This window comes from Hipposideros armiger, unplaced genomic scaffold (assembly GCF_001890085.2).
Source record: "Hipposideros armiger isolate ML-2016 unplaced genomic scaffold, ASM189008v1 scaffold_47, whole genome shotgun sequence".
Taxonomy (NCBI): Eukaryota; Metazoa; Chordata; class Mammalia; order Chiroptera; family Hipposideridae; genus Hipposideros; species Hipposideros armiger.
Window position 1 is genome coordinate 4,935,629 of NW_017731397.1, and position 19,295 is coordinate 4,954,923.

The 19,295-nt window shown below is 53.4% G+C and overlaps 1 protein-coding gene across 1 annotated transcript in view; it reads left to right on the forward strand.

Annotated features, from left to right (window-relative positions):
• Window positions 1-12,019, forward strand: part of LOC109381333 (pituitary adenylate cyclase-activating polypeptide type I receptor) — a 28,030-nt gene extending 16,011 nt beyond the window's left edge. The window contains exons 6-9 of the mRNA XM_019639881.1: window positions 963-1,043; window positions 4,176-4,305; window positions 5,706-5,747; window positions 7,279-12,019. Of these exons, the coding sequence (XP_019495426.1) occupies window positions 963-1,043; window positions 4,176-4,305; window positions 5,706-5,747; window positions 7,279-7,467 (442 nt within the window). The 3' untranslated portion in view covers window positions 7,468-12,019. The remainder of the gene's footprint in view (window positions 1-962; window positions 1,044-4,175; window positions 4,306-5,705; window positions 5,748-7,278) is intronic.
• Window positions 12,020-19,295: the final 7,276 nt, after the last annotated feature.

A 19,295-nucleotide genomic window follows, 5' to 3' on the forward strand; every position in this document is an offset into this window, starting at 1 on the left:
CTGAGGAGGTGGGGGCTCTGTGCCCCACACAGTAGAATGTCCAGCTAGACTGGCACCCTGCCCATGGGTGGGTGCCTCCGTCAGACGGCTTGTTTCCGCAGGCTGTGGGGCACTGCCCCAAAGGTGCCCCCTCGGCCTTCAGCCTCTGCCCACTGCACTTCCGTTAAGAAATCTAGCCCAGCCAGCGCTGTGCAGTAGGACTCTCAGCAGTGAGGGCAATGCCCTCCATCTGTGCAGTCCCTATGGGAACCACAAGCCACATGTGGCTGTTAAGCTCTGCGGTGTGGCCAGGAGCCGTGAGAAAGCAGATGTTTAACTTTCAGTCAAATAGCCTCAGAGGGGTAGTGGCTCTCATATTGGAGGTCTAGACTAACAATTCTGTCCATCCGACGTGGGCTCCCCCTGGGTGCCCAGGAAGGTGCAGGCGGAAGAGGAAATGTGTAGAGGGGGAGACTGGTGGACACTTTAGTCGGGCTTCATAATCAGGCCCCGAACTGGCCTGATTCCAAGCTTGGTCTGCCCAGGCTGGGCAGCACGAGGTCCATGGTGTGAGTTTCAGCTGCCCACCTCGCTGAGTGACCTCTCTCAAGGCCATGCTCTGAGCCTGGAGCTGACTCTGGGGGGACAGCTACTGGCTCCCTGCATGAGCCCCAGCCCAGACCCCACCTTCCAAACACACGTGATCCCTCTGAACTCCCCTTACCTGTTGGTGGTCCCAACGAGAATGCTCGTGTGTCCGAGCACACACGTGTCCACCTATGGGCATGCATTTCTGTGTCCAGGGCTGCCCCTGTCTTGGCCCTCGGCTTCTTCGTTCTCCTCCATGTCACTGCCCGGCCCTGTCTCCACGCCCTCGGCTCCTCTGCCCTCCCTGTGAACTGTGTTGTTCTGAGTCCCACCTCAGTTTCCTCATTGCCCGGTGCCCCCAGCTGACAGAGTGCTGCTCTTGTCACACCCAGCAGCTGCGTGCAGAAATGCTACTGCAAGCCACAGCGGGCTCAGCAGCACTCTTGCAAGATGTCAGAACTGTCCACCATTACTCTGTAAGTGTGCGTGGCGTGGCTGTGGCCCCGTGTCCTGGAGGGGAGGGGGACGCATGCTGCTGCCACTGCCTAGAGCCTGCGTTCCCTCGCTGGGTTGGAGGAGAGCAGAGAGCAGCCTGTGTCTCTAGCCCTGAGCCCTTTCCTGGCTGTTGCATGTTGACGTCTGTGTGTCTTGTGAGCTCTTTGCAACCTTGTGGCCTGGGGGGGGGCGGAGGTTGTGGGGACAGAGCTGCAGCCATTGGGGGAGCAGCAGGGGCTTGGCCAGTGCTGAGGAAGGGCCCCGGCTGCCGCTGCTGCCTTGACGTGTGGTCTTTCCCAAATGCCCCACTTCCCTGGACTCGAGTCTTTGGAACTGCCAAGTCCTTCCTGATAGTCTGGGAGCTTGAGTTGAGATAGACTGGCCACCTACATGGGACAGACCCTCAGTGCAGTGACCCTCATTCACACTTCACGTGCCCAGCTGGTGGTCACCTTCTTAGTTCCCACAACCACCCTATGGGATGAGGACTTGTAATTATCTCCAGTTTGCAGACAAGAAAACTGAACCCAGAGAGGTAAAGTGACTCCTCAGGACACACAATTGGCAGGGTGAGGATTTGAACCCAGGGGATCCTGTCACCCGACCCCACGGTAGCTCTGACGGGAGCAGCCACCTCATTTGGACATCACTTTAAGTGGGGGAGCCCACTGTCCTTGGGCAGCTCTGACTGTTGGAAGCTCTTCTTGGTATTTTTAAAGGACTTTCCTGCCATTGATGTCTCCTTGGGGCTGGGGACAGACACCAAGGCCCTGTGTCACTGTTTCTCCAGGTTAATCAGGTCATAGGGTGATTCTGTGACATCCTCAAAGGGGTATCCTGAGGCTCACATCACAGGTCCCTATTCCATGGCTTCTGCGCAGGTCTGAAGTGTGGAGGCCCCAGGACCCTGGGCCCTAATGACCTCATCTGCCCCCACTGCCCTGTCTGCCGGGGTCACTGAGAGGCCCTGGGTCCCTGGCCGAAGCCCCTGACCATTGTGGGCTGCCGCAGGGTCGCTGGTGAGGGGAGGTGTGGCCCCTGGACTGTGCGATGGGACACCCCACTGCCAGTTGCCACACTCTCCAGGGGCAGGGAAGGGACCAGAACCCCTGCCTGAAAGGTCGCCGTTTCTCATGCACTGATCCCGTCCACTGCCACCATAAAAGCTGGAGAGGTTTGGCCTTCGGGTTTCCAGAGCGCTTTTCTAACTGCAGGGGCAAGTCTCTGGCAATAGGCCCATTTGTGGAGGAAGAGGCAGGAGAGAGGCGAGCAGGGACCCCAGGCCCAGAGCCACCTTCCCTTTGGAGCCCCTTCAATTACGCTGCTTTTGTAAAGTCACCCCTTTACCCATTTACTCCACAACGTCCACACACCTGCATTTCCAGGCCACGCTCCCCGCCTTTTCAGACTTTTCGATCTTCAGCCAACACTCCCTGCTGCCTCCTGGTGCCAGGCTCTGGGGCCCTGGAGATGAGCAGGACCCGCGCGCCTAGGCTCATGTTCAGTTTTAAGGACTCTGAGGCTTGCATGGCGGGTCTCTGTGGTCCACAGGTTCCTTCGTGGACAGGCACTTTCCGAGTGTGAGCTCCGTGCCTGGCACGTCCCGGCCGTGGAAGATAGCAGACGGTGATGCGCCACGCCCGCCTTCAAGGCGCCACAGTCAGAGCGAGACCAGACAGAGGAGAGGAAGGGTGGGAGGGTAGAGCACTTGAGGACTGCACCTGGGCTGTTGGCACCAGCCCTGGTCCAGGGACCCCAGGTCTGGCCGAACAGGCCACCAGCAGAGAGAGCGTGGGTGGGCGCCCAGCACGCGAGGGCTTCTTTCTTCCAGGCACGAGCTGTGGTCCACCTGGAGGTCTGTCCAGGTGATGCCTCCCCTTCCTCCATGTCTCCTGCTGTCCTCCTCTCTCTTCCTCCTCCCCGTCCCTCCGTCCTTCCTGCTCAGTAGGCACTGGGAAGCCAAGGGTGGCACTCAGACTCCATGGATTTGCTCCTTCTGAGATCTGGAGCCCCGATTCAAGAGAACTTCTCTCAGAGGGGCTGGGTTGGGGGAGAGGGAGCAGAAGATGGTGTAACTGCCTCAAATCAAACAGCTGCCCCCACGCCTAGCTGTCCAGCCCGTGGGCCGAGCTCTGCCAGGAGAGGGGAGGTTGAACCTCCCACTCGCCCCTGGCTCACCGGGCCCGGGGGGCAGACTGCACCGGCAGGGCAGACCTCCTTGAGGAGGCTCTGAGGGAGCCAGCCTGCTGGGGTGGTTGGAGATGGGGTCTCAGCCTTGGAGCACCCTGGAAGCCCCTCTCCTGACAGGGCAGGACCCAGATGTGTAGGCACTGTGCCCCGTCCCTCAGAGCAGAGCCCCACCCCGCTGGGCCAAGGAGTCAGTTGCAGGTAGAGGAGCCCCAGAAGAGCTGGCCTTGGGGGTGCAGAGGTCCTTTTGGCCCTTTCTTCCATGCCCACCCCACCCCCGAGCAGACAGCTTTCTCTTCCTCTGACTCAGTTTCCTGGGTGGCAGATTTGTCCTGCTTGGATGGGGATGGTTTATGCCCACAGTCAGTAAGTCCTTCCAAGGAGCCTGCCCACGTGTCTTCTGTGGCCCCCACCATGCCCCCCACCCTACCTCCTTGTCGTCAGTACTTCCCCGTCATGCTCCATGAGTATCCCTGGCCCAGACTCAGAAACACCAACTACCCTTCTAGGCACACGGATCTTCCTTCCAGAGCAGGACAACGTTTGCTTTGCTTGAGGTCCTACCCTGTCGCTCAAGCCTTCCAGACCCATCCTGTATTTTGCCCTGACTTCACTTTTCCCAAGGGTTTTGCAGCTCCCAGGAAGGGCGTCTATAACTCACATACTCACATGTGCACACTTAGTGGTTGTACAGGATACTGATATGGCCTAGAGGGATGGGTACCCTGCAGACTAGGGGATGTCCCCCCCCCAGAATCTCCCAGGGACGGGGTTCCCACACCCTTGGGGAGAACCCTGTGGGGGTCCATGGACAGGGGTTCAGCTCTGGGGGAGAGGAAAGGTCTGGGCCTGGGGTCTCTGACCTCCACGGCTCTGGTCCAAGCCCTGGTGGCCCCTGGAGCAGGTGTCCGGCTCTCTCCTGACAGACGGCTGGCCCGGTCCACCCTGCTGCTCATCCCGCTGTTTGGAATCCACTACACGGTGTTTGCTTTCTCCCCGGAGAGTGTCAGACAGAGGGAGAGGCTCGTGTTTGAGCTGGGGCTGGGCTCCTTCCAGGTACGTGTGGCGTGGGCAGGGGGGTGAGGGGTGGGCTTACATGGAGTCAGGGCCCTGGCCCTAACCTGCTGGTGGTTCTAGAAACTTCTTTAACCTAAACCAGGCCTCCATGTTTCGTCTCTGAAATAAGAGTACTAAAATAGAAGGGAGCTGGGAGGGCCCTTTCTGCTGCCTACGCTCTGGGCTCCTGTGAGAAAATGCACTGATGTCCTCCTGTGGCTGTGCCTGGGTGTCCTGAGCCAGGCCTCTCGGGGGCCACCTAAGATGGCACTCGCCATCCCTCACCAGTGGCCCCAGGTGTGGGCGCAGTGCCCTCTAGAGACCTCTGTGTCCACGTCCTGACTTCAGTCTGTAGGCTGTGTACCCCATAAGCACTGGAGCTCTGTCTTGCCCAAGTCAGGATCCCCAGTACAGGACCTGGTCCCAGATTGCTGAGTGAGCTGAACTGGGGGAGGAACACACAGAAATATAAATAAATGACCCAGGGAGTGAGAGAGTGGGTAGACTAGTGACTTCATGCGTGAAGGAATACGTGGGTGGGCTGTAAACAAGTGAGTTGGTGTGTGGATGCACAGGGAATGAAGGATCAGACGGGAGCATGGGTGGGTTGTGAAGGCAGGGCCGGCTCCCTTGAGTGTCCCCAGGATACAGCACCTCTCCCTAACCCAATTGTTTAAATGAGTTATTTGACCTTGATGGTCAGAAAGTTTCTCTGTGTATCTGACTCGAGTCTCGCCTTTCCCCCATTTGAATTCTTAGCCTGGCAAGGCTGGATGTTGTATAGACGAAGCCCCAGCCTGGGAGTCAGAGCCTGGGGTCCCTGTCTCAGCACAAGGAATCGAAATGCAAAGAATACGTGTAAAGACTATGTGCAAGATAGCTGAACGCCTGCTGTGGGCCAAGCACGCACTCACATGGTGTTTGGGTGTGCTGTGCACAGGGGTGTCTAGTCTAAGGAGGGCGGAGTGGGGAGGGGGTGGGGGGGACACAGGTCTGTGCTGTCCTGGAGGGGTACTGCCCTCAGGAGGCCTGCAGGCTGGTTGGGGAGCCCGGAGAACATGCTGGGGCATTCAGGGGGAGGGGAAGCCTCCTACAGAAAGAGGGATAGACCTGGCCCTTGGGAATGGGAAGAATTTGACCAAGGAAATGTGAGATCCAAAGCCAGGTGTGTGTCAATGGGAAGGGACACTCTCACAGGCCACTTGGCTTCATGGGTGTGGCCATCTTGGTGGAGCAGAACTTGTCCCATCTTACCCTGGATTCCTGGGCAGGTAACCCCCATCCAAGTTATCGTATTTTTCTGCTTCCTGGTGTCACTCTCAATTCCCTCTGCCTCCCACACGCCCCACACGGAAGGTTTCTTGCTAGTGTGCTCATGTCTTTTTGCTCTCTCCCCCCAGGGCTTTGTGGTGGCTGTTCTCTACTGTTTTCTGAATGGGGAGGTAAGACCCCGGCCTTCTGGCTTCTTAGCAGGGAGGGGGGACATGGTCAGGAGCAGACAGGGGTGTGGCCTGCTGGCCACCCAGGGCTTAGTCTCCAGACCAGGGCTTTGCCAGGCTCCCAGCACCTGCAGGAGGGGTGCAGCAACCATATAGCAAGGGCTCCTGACAGCCTCCACCCTGGGGCAGAATCTTTTCCACAAGGCCCAACCTCTGGAACGGAGCTCCCCTACAAAGGCATCAGCTGCTGAGCGCAGATCCGCCTGGGAGGGCTCTCACCATCAGAACCACCTTAATAAAGAAGGAAGTGAGGCAGGACAAGGCACAGGAGATTGTACCTATGGTTCATGAGGCTGTGATGAGCAGGGTGCTGCGTGGGGATCGGCCCAAAGCTCAGCACTGCTCCCAGCAGGCAGCTCGCCTGCCCAAGCCCATCCCCTACGGAGAGGGGACTATGGGAACTTGGCAGAGACCATGGGGAGAGGCCCACAACCTCTGGTAATACTCCATTTCCAGAGCTATGGTCTTGGGTGTTCTATTGTAGCCTGTTAGGGTGATGCTTGTGAGCAGAGCCCAGCACAAATAGGGGGCCGGGGGCAGGTGGGTGGGATGGCCTTGGAGAGTGGGTGGGAGCCACTGCACCAGGGCTTGGGCCTTTGCTGTGAGGCCTCAGCAGTCTCTTCTTTTTGCATCTGAGAAACAAGAAGACTGGGCTCTGTGATCACCAAAACAACCGACAGAAGGGTCAGACAGGACAGATAAGCAGACAGGGCCCTGCAGGGAGTGGCTGGGTGAGACAAGGAGTGGGAGTACATGGGGCTTATCCAGGGCCTGCTGCGGAAGCACGCGCTAGAACTAGCAGGGGTGGGCACCAGTACCATGCCAGTTGTGCAGTGTGCGCACTGCACAAAGATGCAGGACTGAGGGGGTCTCTAGAGGCTGGAATTCGGCATGCCCTGCACACACCATGCTAAGAGCACACGGGCGGGTGTTTGCCCAGAGGGGTGCGTGATTCAGTGGTTCTCAGCCCTGGCTACATATTGGAATCCCCTGGGAAGTTTGCCCCAGAGATTTTGATGTGATTGTTCTGGGTATGGTCTGGGCATCCGGATTTTTAAAGTTCTCCAGGGGGTTCTAACATGTAGCTCACTGCTGGTGGTCACCAAGAATGGAGCTCCTTGCTCTGATCTGTCGGTCCTGAGGGCTGGCTTTTTGAAGATTCCCTGAAAGACCCGATGGGCTAGCCTCTGACTGGAACACGAATGGCCAGGAGCCGAGGCCCATGGACTCCAGGAAGCCATTAGAGGGCCTCGCTCAGGCAGTGACATGGGCAAGGGGCTGAGGTCAGCTCCTCAGAGTGCTCCATTCCATTCCCACTGGGGACCCCAAGGACTGCGAGCTGCAGTTTGGGAGTTGGCAGGGTTCTGCTGGAAGTGGCGGTGCCCGTCTGGCAGGGCCCCAGGGCAGGCAGACAGGTGCATGAGGTTGGAGAAGATGTCCGCCTGGAAGTGACCGCCTATGTTGCTCCCTGCAGGTGCAGGCAGAGGTCAAACGTAAGTGGCGGAGTTGGAAGGTGAACCGCTACTTCGCCGTGGACTTCAAGCACCGGCACCCATCCCTGGCCAGCAGCGGGGTGAACGGAGGCACCCAGCTCTCCATCCTGAGCAAGAGCAGCTCCCAGATCCGCATGTCTGGCCTCCCGGCTGACAACCTGGCCACCTGAGCCTCCGTCCCCCGCCCTCTCCTCCACACACAGGCTGGGGCTGCAGGCGGGTGCTGGCCCACGCATGTTGCACCTCTTCTCTCCCTTCGGGCAGGCCCTGGGCTGGAAGCTGGGCTCCTCGAGGGGGCAGAAGGACGCAGGGCGCAGATGGGTGTTCCCCCAAACCCCTTTTTGCACTGGCCCCACCCACCATGGGACCCCTGGGCCCTGACCCCATACATGTAAATACTCCTCAAATTTTGAAAAGCTGTCCCGTCCTGACTCCTTTGCCCAGTGTCCCTGCTCACCTCAAGCAGGTCCCCAGTCCCACCCCACCTGTCTCCTCCGGCCCCGGTCATCACTTGGCCTTGTGCGTGAGGCCCTGTGAGTGAGGCTGATGACCTAGCTTTGGGGGGATTGGGTGGGGCCTGCCTGGCAGCCCCCGCAATGTCTGATTCTCGGTGTGGAGTCCTTGAGTCTGCTCACTACCCTGGGGCCCTTCTCAGGCCTGGCCTAGTCCCTGAGGCCGGCCAGAGGTCCAGCTTGGATGGTCAGTGTCCTTCTGTGCAGGCCAGACATGAAGCTCCCTTGTGCTCACCCAGCATCTTGGTGTCCATGTGCCCGGCTCGTGGGTATCCGGGCCACGGGACAGCTCCAGGACTCTTTCAATCAGAGACTTCAGTTTGGGTGTGGGGCTAAAGGTCTGGGAAAGTTCTGGTGCTTTTCATTTGGCCCAAGAAAAAATGCTGGGAGCCAGAAATGTGGATGCGATTGAAAAGGAGATGGAAAGAATTTAGGGAGCCATGGAAGAAGACCTTCACCATCTCCACTGTTTTACCCCCAACTCAAGGTGGGCAGGGGTTTGCCTGGTCGCCTCCCTCCTGCCCCTCCCACCTCAGGCATCAGCTGTGGAAGGTGATGACAGATGGATGCCTCAGAGAAACTGCTCCCCAACCATGCCTACCCCCCAGAGCCCCTGAACACCACCTTCTCCACTTTCCCTTAAGCCCAAGCCACGCGAGGATGAATCAGACGCCTTGCTGTGACGTCAGTGAATCCTGAAGCACCTTACACCTCCGTGTGCCCAAGTCCAGGGCACAGGGCTCCCCACCCCCACCCCACCCCCATGGATGGTGAGGGAGCGCCAGCCACCAGCTCTTTTGGACTTAGACTCAGATACTGAAATCTCGGAGACATCTGCAAAGACGTGTCCCTCAGCTCTTGTCGTTGAATCACTGCAGAAGGACGCTTGGCTGCCCTGGGTGTTGAGAGGGGAAGCCACGCCCACCACGGCTGTTAGCAGAGGCTGCTGATGGAAGGGGTGGGCACCCTCACATCTGTGCTGTCTCCCCATAGCCTAATCATTTAAAATGGAGTGGAACCAAGTTTGTGGAAAGTGCTAGAGTGTAGGGCCCATGTGTGGGGCCTGCTTTATTCCATGTCAGCATTTGGGGTTCTCGTTCAAGTGCGTTTGTGGGCTTGTTTCATGATCACGCTCAGGAATGCTGGCAGCGTTTTGGTGGCGGAAGAATGTTGCTTTGCCAGGTGTAGAAAGAGGAAGGGACTGGGGGGCTTGTGGAAATGTTTGTTTCTGGAGAGGCCTTCGAAGTGACTGGAGAAGGGCGTAGCTGCTTGGTTTAGAGATGAGTCCTATGTCCTCGGCCAGTGAAGCACTGTGGACCCCGGGTCTTCGGCAAAGCCGGAGAGAGAAAGGGAGCCGCCCGCCATTTCCTGGACACATTTGGTGACTCAGGTTAGCCACTGAGCCTGGACAGAGCGCTCCCTATCTGGGCCTCAGTTTCCCCATTTGTGAGATGGGGCCATTTCTAATGCTCCTCCGGGCTCCACATTTCAGTAATTCTCCAGTTCAAAAGTAAGGCAGGTCAAAGGGTGTGCATCATTGTTATGCGTATCATCTGAGGTTTTGAAGTAGATGTTTGTGTATGTGGGGAGGGTGGGAGATGCTCTTTCTACTTAGAAATGGAACATTTGTCTCTCCCATTTGGACACCACAGTTGGCGCTGGTGGGCTGGAGAGAAGGGCTATTCCCGGGACAATTGGACAGGTGCCTTGGGTGCAGACCCAGCCCTATCCCAGGGCAGGGTTCCACGACTGGGTGGGCAGTGGTCACCTCCAGACCTTGGGAGTGGTCCCCCGAGTATGGCCCCTGTTTCTTCACCCTCACCCCCACCAGCAAGTCGGCTTCACTGTGGAAGAAGAGGCTTTGACTTTGTATATAGATCACCACAAAACAGCAAAAACAAAACAACCCCAGATTCCTTGTGCTGCTGCCTGAGCCCTGGGCCTGCATCCTCATAGAGGTTCCAGGTTCTCGCTTGTGTGTTTTTATCTCTGAGTGAACTATTGCCAGTCTTGTGAGCAGATGTGTTTGATGCATTTTGAATGTTCCAGGAGGTTAGGCACCTGGCCTTCAGGGTCACAGGCATTGGGGGGACAGCATGAGGTCTGGGTAAAACCCTTCCCTCCCTGACCCTTTGTTTTCGTATCTGTAAAATGGGCAGTAAGACTAGATGATCTGGTTAGCTCATTGCATTTCTGAAATTGTCTGTCTAAACACCAGCCATCTACTCGGACTGGACCCTGGGCAAGGACTGCAGTATTTGCCTGGTCCAGGAAAAGATAAGAAATCGTGTTGAGTGAGGAGGGGTTGAGGGCCTTGGGAATAGTTAGGCTGGAGAGGAGCAGAGGTCCTGACTCCATGTCTCTAGAAGGTCATTACCAGGAAGGGGGTTATTTTTGTGCAATCCTAAAGGACGAAACTCACCCAGTGGAGGCTGAGTTCTCCTTGGGATGAAGAAATCTCTCATCTTCTGTCATGACTGTCCTGCCATGGCAGTGCCAAGAGACAGTCTCCAGTCCTGGGGAAAATGGGACTCCAAGTCAGGGCTGCTGAGGCTGTCAAGGAGCCTGTGTGGGGTCAGAATGTGGGGTTTGGTGGCTCTAGTGCCCAGCATTGCAGGGGACTCCCCCCATGTCTGAGGCCAGGCCACATGCTCTGTCTCAGTGGGCAGCTCTGTGACCCTCTTTGACATATCCAGTGGCCTTCAGTGACTGCTTCTCTACCCTCTCCCCCTCACCTCCTCCCCCACACCCCCCAAGCCCCAAACTGGCTTCTCTGGAGAATAGGGCGAGGGCACTGGAGCCAAGGCAAGACTTGACATACCTGAGTCCGTTATCACCCACCAAGGGTGCTGCCTCATCTCCTTCATCTGACCTTTTCCCTTCCCAGAAAGAAAGCTGGAAGATGTTTTCCTTGTAATTCTGTGAGTACCCTTGACCTCCTCAAAGCCACTCCAAAGTGAAAGCAGTAAGTGCTTTGTCACCCTAAACCCATACTTGAGCCCAGTGACCCTGGAAGCTGCTGGGAGAGCCCTGAGCGGAGAGTGGAGGACCCGGGCTTCTCCCAGCTTTGCCGCTCACCTGCTGTTTGTTTGGCCTTGATTCCTTCCCCATGTATCTTTGGGGAGTCTCACAAAGTACTAGAACTGGCAGGAAACTTAGAGATCTGCAGGTCAGTCCCCCATCGGGCTGATGAGAAAACACAGATGGGCCTAGCCGAGTGCCTGCCACGACGCTGGGATCCAATATGCTTTGCAAACCTGGATGAGGAAGTGGGACCGACAATATGTGTCCAGCCCTGCACACAAGCCCAAACGAGACCCTCAGTAAAGCTTCTATGTAGAACATCCAGCCTTGCCCAAGAAGGGGCCTCTGGCTACGGCAGTTGTTAGGACTCCCGAACGCAGGGGGCATGATGGAGTCGGTGTGTTGCGGGGAGACTTGCGTGCTAGCTGGGCTTCACCACCTGCTCTGTGCCCCAAGGCTGTACCTCTCTGGGCCTCTGCTTTGTAATCTGAGAAATGGGAGGATGTGATTTGTGGTCTGCCCCACAGGACAAGGATGGGGCTGAAGTGAGATGCCCTGTGTGTGAAAGGGCTGTGGTAACTACACAGGTGTGGCTGGTTATTGGGGTGAAGACCCCAAAAAGGAACCCTGTGCTGTTTGTCAACAGTTTTGAGCCCTCCTGGGTTAACCTTTGTCCCATCTGTAAAAACCACCAGCCCCGGGGTCAGGGGGGCGGCCAGGGGCTCTAATGGACACAGGATTCCAGGTTTACCTCCATCTGCTTATTCAGTTTGTCCTTGTGGTTAGGATGGGGAGACTTCCATGTGGGTGATGTCAGCATTTCGAAGCCACCCCCATGGAAATCCTTCAAAGATCTGAGACGTCCCTCAAAGGGGCCGAGTGTCCATTCCTTCTTTCCTTGAACTCGCGGTCCTGGGATGTGTCTGTGCTTGGCCACGTGTATCATGTCCTGTGTCCGTCCTCTGTAGCTTTGCCCCTATGAGGGCTGGTGGGGGGCAACTCCTGGCACCCCAGACATCACTGTGGGAGCCGGGCCAGCCTGGGTTTTATGTCCCACAATAAAGACGAGCCCCACAGACCTCACTGCGGCCGCTGTCACCATTAATGCCGTGCTCACAACCTTGTGTGGGATTTTAAGGATGTCAGACTGCTGTAGATGACTCAATAAATGTCTTATCATTTTTTCCTGGCGTCTGTAACTTGGCAGACGTGGACGGCAGGGAGGAGAGGGGGTGGAAGGGGTGGAAATCCTGTCACCCAGAGTAATCCTGGGCCTTGTGACCCTTTAGATTCTGAAGGAGAAGTGTGAGACTGGGCCTGAATGGGCTTAGGGTGGACTCGGAAAAGTCAAGTCCTGGCCGCCAAAGGATCTGCGGGGAGCATGCACCGTGCGTGGAGTCAAGGTCACTTGGATGGTCTGGGTTGCTAGAAATGGGGGCAGCTCACCCCATAGTCCTTGTTGTCTCATGGCCGTCGTATTGTTTTGTGACCTTGGCCACCAGATATCCCTAAAGCTTGTCTACATGAGCATTTCCTTCCAGGTAACCACAGGTGCACCAGTGGCCGCCAGAATCCCATCCCTAGTGCTTCTGGACATTCAGAGCCATCAGACCCTGCCAGACTAGGTAACCAATTCCAGGTAACCCCCATTTCCTTGAGGTTCTCTTGATTGTCACACCTCAAGTGCCCACGTGTATATGAGTCCAAATTGTTGCTAGTTGCTAGCCACAGAAGATAATTTTGACTGATAAGTCAGAAAAGGAGGGAGTTTAGTTCAAAAAAGATGTTGGGCAGCTCATAGAATTCTTGTGAGCCTGAGAAACCAGAACTGATGACAAAGCTGTTGGCTGCTGCCGCCGCTGCCTGGGACCCAAACTCACCACTGCCATTGCTGAAAGCAGATAGCTTTGCTGCCATTCTCACTGGCAAATCCGATTCCACGGGCAGCCTCTTTCCTCAGCTTGCTCACGTCTGAATCAAAATCTCACATGTGTCCTTTGGGTTAGCTGTGCTCCATTGCAGGGGAGGCTGGCCATTCGGCTGTTCTGGATTCTGTCTTGGGGAGGGTGGGCTCGGAAGTCTGGAAATTTTCTGAACTGAACAATTGTATTAGAAGTCCTAAAATAATAAATGCCCGCCACCGCAGGCCTGAGGAATCTATAATAGCAATTGCAGAGCCAGCTCCAGTGATCAGGTAGGCCACTCCGAAGAAGCCAAGTCAACGGAAAGATAGCATGTGAGCCCGACACCCAGCTCGGCCACTTGCCAAATGCACCCAGGTGTCAAGTGGGGGGTGTTCCCAGCTGCGAGGCTGGCTGGTTCCGCTCCCTGAGACTCAGACTCGGGGGAAAGTGAGAGAACGCCAAGTCCCCCTCTTTCTAGTTGATTTCCTTTTAAGAAGCCTCACCTCTGCTTACCTCTCATTGTCCAACAGGTATTCACATGGTCACACGTCACTGTGAGGCAGGTGAGGGTGTGCACCTCTGATAACAATGGAAGAAGAGAATGGGTTTTGGCGGGCAAACAGTAGTTTGTGCTATAGCCTCAAACCCCCAGATCTTTGGGGGTTCAGGTGGTGTTTACTAGGTTCATCTATACCTGTGAGAAACCAGGGGCTGGGTGAGCCCATGGATGTCCCACTCTGCTACACTGGGAACAAACTAGGGCATGCAGTCACCAGCCTGCACTGTAGAATGACCCTGGAGCACCCCCAGTCAGCGCTGTGGGATGCCCACCGGCACGTCAGCATCACTACTGGTGTCCTCCATCCCCCTTGCTCTCATGACGGCATTTTCTGAGTGGATTCTGCTCTCTCATTCTGCTCTGCTCTCTCCTACATTATTTAATCTCTTTTTAATTTGGGGGTATCATCAGAGTAATGATGTAGTTATGTAGTTCATAATTTTTTGGTCTTTTAATTTCTGTCAGTTGCCCTGAAGTGAACTCGCCTTAGGTGCTTTTGAGCCATGCCAACTTTGTTAGACTGCCCCCTGGTGGATGCTCCCCGCAGCTGTTCTGGTTTGAACATGAAGGCGATTTTTCCCCTGTCCTGGATGCAAAGATTATGAATTTGACGCCTGAAACTCAGTCGCCAAGCGCTCTTCTAACTTTCAGGATGCAGTTTTGTAAATGCTTCTGTAGAGGTAGTTTTTCTTCTTGGCCTGTGAAATAGTTCTTTCTTAAATTTCTTTAAAGGCGAAGCTTAGGGGTGTCAATCTTTTTAGGAGGATGATGGCAAGAGGGGATGTGCTTTTCATTTATTTGCTCAACAAATACTTGTTGAGCATCAAACTCTTCATTTAACAGACATGTCTCAAGTGCTTTCTATGTTCTGCCATTGGTGAGCATCACAGATAAGGTCCCTGTTCTCAGGAACTTACCTTCTAAAGTAAAGAAGGAAATAAATTAGGTAATTTCAGGTTGAGGAAAGGGTTATGGAGAAAATAAAGTAGTATTTGATAAGTAGAGAGCACTGGGTGTGGGGCGAGCTATTTTAGATAGGGCGGCCAGGAAGGGCCCATCTAAGATGCAGACATTTAAGCATCTAAACATTCTGCCCCTCCCAGCCTCAGTGGCCCATCTTTTGGGGGTCCCTCCAAACACCTCAGGGAAAAGCATTCTAAGTAGAGGGACTGGCAAGAATAAATGCACCAAGGGATGAAATAAACGGACATGTCCAAGGCAGGCTGTACCTCTTTCCTAGGGTTGCCATAAAAAATTACCATAAACTGGATGGCTTAAAACAACAGTAATAAATTCTCTCACAGTTCTGGAGGCCAAGAGTCTAAAATTAAGGTGTTGGCAGGACACTACTCTCTGAATGCCCTAGAGGAGAATCTGTTCCATGCCATTCTCTTAGCTTTTAGTGCTGCTGGCCATTTTTGGCATTCCTTGACTTGCAGATGCATCAGTCCAGCCTTTTCCTCAGTCACCATGGCTTTCTCCCTCTATGTCTGTCTGTCTGTCTGTGTCTCTCTATCTTCTACTCTTCCTATAAGGACATCAGTCATATTGGACACTACTCTAATCCAGGATGACCTTGAATTAACTAATTACACCCACAAAGACCCTCTTTCCAAATAAGATCACATTGACAGGTACCTGGAGTTAGGATTTCAACGTGTCTGTGTGTGTGTGTGGGTGGATGGGTGGGGTGGGGTGCACAACTCAACACACACCAAAAGTCAATGGAGTTTGAAGGTTCACTGGCTTAGCAGACACACTGCTTTGACTTAGATTCTCAGGTTTCCCCTGGAAATTCACTGGCTCCTAAGATTCTATTGCCTGTTAGATCACAACCCCCACACAAGCATCCCCAATCTTAGGGGGCCCAGTCTCAGCTGGTGAAGCTGGATGAAATTCATTCACATGGGCTGGACACTGATCTTCTCTCTCTGTCCAAACAACCCCAACTTCCAAAGATACTGAGTGCCCACTTCAAAGCAGAAACAAAAGCAAACCAAAACAAGCTTCCGACACTCAGCCACACAGCCCCATGGATGCGGGAAGACTCATACAAAACCATCATTTACATCTATTCCAACTCATGCCGACGCTCACATAGGGATTTGAGAGTGAAGTCTCAGCTTAAGTCAGTGTATCCCCCACCAACTCAATGGGAAAAATCTTTGCTCTGGCCCTCAGGGCTCTCTCTCAGGCCACCCCTCTCAGTCATTCTTCTCTCTCTTTCCCTTCCAGACAGACCCCCACCCCAATCTGTTTTATTCTTCATACTTCCCCTCCCTCATCCCAGGTTGCTCCTCTACCTTTGATCTAGACTCAGATGTGACTTGGTGGTCAATGCTTTCCTTGAGCTGATGCTCTTTTGGTGCCCCTGTCTTTCGGGTTTCCCTGACACTTGGGAGTCATCTGTGGTTTTCTCTTCAACCCCCTTCTCTTTAGACAGCCTCTCCATGGACAAAACCATCCATTCCTATGCATTAACCATGACCTCAGCTGATAATCCCAACTCTGCATCTCCGGGCACAATCTGTTGGCACAGACGGGTTTATGCAGTAAGCACCATGGAGAGAGCCGAGTGAACTCCAGTTCCAGCACCATAGACAGTTCCAAGATTCTGTGCCTACCTCAGCGTGGGATCTTTGTGTGGCCAGTTTATCTGACGTGAACAAAGGCAGGCCTAGGTTTTATGGGTTCTGAAGCTCATATATTTGTGTGTGGGGGTCCACTTTAATGAAAATGCGAACATTTAAATTAAAAACCGGTATAATAATAGGGTTTTTTGAATGACAAAAGTTGACAACTAACACAAATATTATAAAATCAAGAAAAATAACATCATATGTGTATAAATTACTCTACAATACTTTTTTTTTGCCCGGCTCCATACATGCCAAACTTTGTTTCTCCACCACTACTGACACTGTAGGACATTTTCATATTATGATGTGATCTCTGGCCTTCTGCCTTTGTTTGTAATGCAGAGTGGAATACATACATACATATATATATATATATATATATATATATATATATATATATAATTATAATGAAGCAACAGTACACTATTTAATTGGAACCCAAACTGAATATATCTCTAACTTAACTTCCCCTTAGCTAGATACTGAAAGTTCTCATGGTCAACTCATGACTATGTGATACATGAAATGGTGTTAGGTTTTCAATCTTTTTGAACATATAGCATTTTGACTGCTAGAGACTTCTGATATAGCTGGGTGGGGGGTTGGCAAGTAAATTTTTCCAAGAGAATTTGCTCTTGAGCTTGAGTATTAATGAGCAAAAAGGACAGGAAGAGAGGAACAAAACAACTTTGAAGCAGAGAAAATAGTATTAGTATAGACTTCTTCACTTTCTTCTGAAAAGCTTTCCATGAGCTCAAATCTGCTTAAATGCCTTGGAGGTTATCTCATAAAATTCTGTACTGAAGCCATGTTGAGTTTTTCACTCTCATACAAGAAATATCAATGGCACATCTATTAAGTTCTAGGTGCTTTAGGTGCCTGAGATTAAAACCATGAGTTAAGGATAAGATTTTTTTTCTTATAGGAAATAAATTCTAATCAGGGAGGCAGAAAATACATTGGAAAACAAATAAATTAAGACAATTTCAGGTAGTGCCATCTATAAGACAAAACAGGGTAACTGGATAGAGAAGGGACAGAGCAGATTTTAATAGGGTGCCCAAGGCAGGCCGCTCAAGAAGGTGACATTTGAGTTGAGACCTAAAGGACAAGGAGATGGATGTGCAAAGATCCTGAGGTAGGTACACGCTTGGTGTTTCCAGAAACAGAAGAAAGACCAGTGTGGCTGGAATGTCTGTACAGCAAGGCTGGTAGGCAACTTTGAACCCCAAACACAGAGAAATGCTGGATGAATTATGACATATGCATAGGTATTTATTTAGCAGTATAGCTGAACTAACACAAGAAAGAGAAATCCCCAAGTGAAAGAAATAAGAAGAGATCTCAAAGATAAAGCAATGAGTGTATCAAGTCACGGGGAGGGTCATAATGTTTGAGAAATAGGCAGTAACCAGATCAAGTAGTGTCTTATAGGCCATGAGGAGAAATCTGAGATCCTTCTCAAATGCAATGCAAAGTCCTGGGAGAGTTATAAGGGTGAGAGTGAGGTATGCAGTTTATATGTTGAAATCACTCTGGCTAGACTGTCGGCTGCTGCCATCATCCGGATCAGAAGGAGGCTCTCTTAGATTGGTGTGGAGCTGTAGCAGTGAAAATGGTGAGAAATGACTGGAGTGGGAGTATTTGGAGCCTAAACCAACAGGAGTGGCTCCTGGGCTGGGGGCATGGTGAGAGCAAGCAGATGATGACTGAGTTCTTGGTGGTGGTGCCATTAATGGAGACACAGAGGACAGGGGAATGGATTAGGGAGGAGACCGGAAGAGTTCTGTTATAGAAAGGTGAACTGTTAATGTCATTGACTCTATCAATCAGGGAAAGAGAAGGCATTCTGGGTATTTCAAGTATGAGGGATTTTAATAGGGGGCATTTGATGCTCACAGAGCCATTGGAGAGGCTGATAGGATCATCCTTCCCACCCTCAATCTTTAGCCCCAGAGTGGGTGGTTTCCAAGAGCTGACCTGGAAGCACATTCAAATTTCATGGGACTCTGAGAAGCAGCACAGGCCATCTCAGGCTGCAGCAATAAAGGGGGTGGGGGCTTTCCCAAGGAGTGGCCTCTGGTTCCCTTTGCTGGTCCATAGCACAGAAGTGGCCTTTTCACAGGATCTGTCCAGGAAGCTGCTGAGATTCTCAGCTCCTACTCAGGGCTGTTCTCGTCTCCAGGCCCCAGATTTCATGCAGGGCCTCTCGTGTGCACGCTTCAACCCTCTGCCTTATGGGGAAACCAGTCCCAAGAGAGCAGTTCAAGGCTTCTCTGTGACACAGAGGAGACCGCCGAGGAAGTGAGGATGATGCCAGGTGACAACAGGAACCCAGGACATTGACATAGGAGGAAGGCCAGTGGGCATAGCGACAAGGAGGCCAAAAAAAACACAAGTTTCAAGAGGGACGGAATGGTCTTCTGTGTCAACTGCTGTTACTGATTTATGAGGTTTGGGACAGAAACCAGCAGCTGGCTGGGAGGACGGTGGGTCTGTTGGAGTCATCCCTTGACCCAGGCTCCACAGGGCCAGGCTCGGTGCTTGTACTCATTCATCAGAGTGGCTTCCTCTGCAGAGCACAGGACTCATCCAGCCCACCCAGGGGCTCAAGACCTAGCTGTCACCCTGAGGGTGGCCGGCAGGCAGCTGTCATCACAGGGGGTTGGTCACTTTGCAGTCTTATTTGACTCCGGTTATGAAGGGCGGGCCCTGGCCCCTTTAGGAACCATGGGCCTCTCTCACTGAAATCCAGGCCTCATCCCAGCATGCACCCTGGTTCCAGAAATGAGAGCAAGCTGCAGAGGACTGGGAGGGGAAGACCCTGTAGCTGGCTTGCGGGGGCGGCTCAGGTGGGGGCCGTGCTTGCCTCCTGGGTGGATTGGGGCGGGCTCCAGCAGAAACCATGGAGGGGTCTCCTGTGGAAACCCAATGTATACCCTTACCTCCTGGGGGAAGGGGGGGCAGTAGATTCCAGGTGTGAGAACCAGGCCCTGGAAACAGTGGGGTGATGGTCGAAAGGGCTATGCCTGGGGAGGGGACCTGTCATTTTTCAGTCCTTATTTACCCTTGTAAAAGAGGTTTTCTGGAACACAGTCCTTTCCTTGGAGTGAAAGGTATACAACAGATGGGATGAGGTTGAAGATGGAATGAATTCTACTTTAGACAAGTGTAAGGAACTTCTGCCTTATATGGCTCACTCAAGCAATCAAAATGCCGGAGCCAGTCCTGGCCCCGGAATGCCGGCATCCTTGGCTTTGACTGGACCTCCAGAACCAGGTGGAGCCCCGCGCCCAAAGGCAAACACACAGTGAGTTCTGAGAAGAGTCTAGCTGGACACTCTGTGGGCCTGGGTGAGGC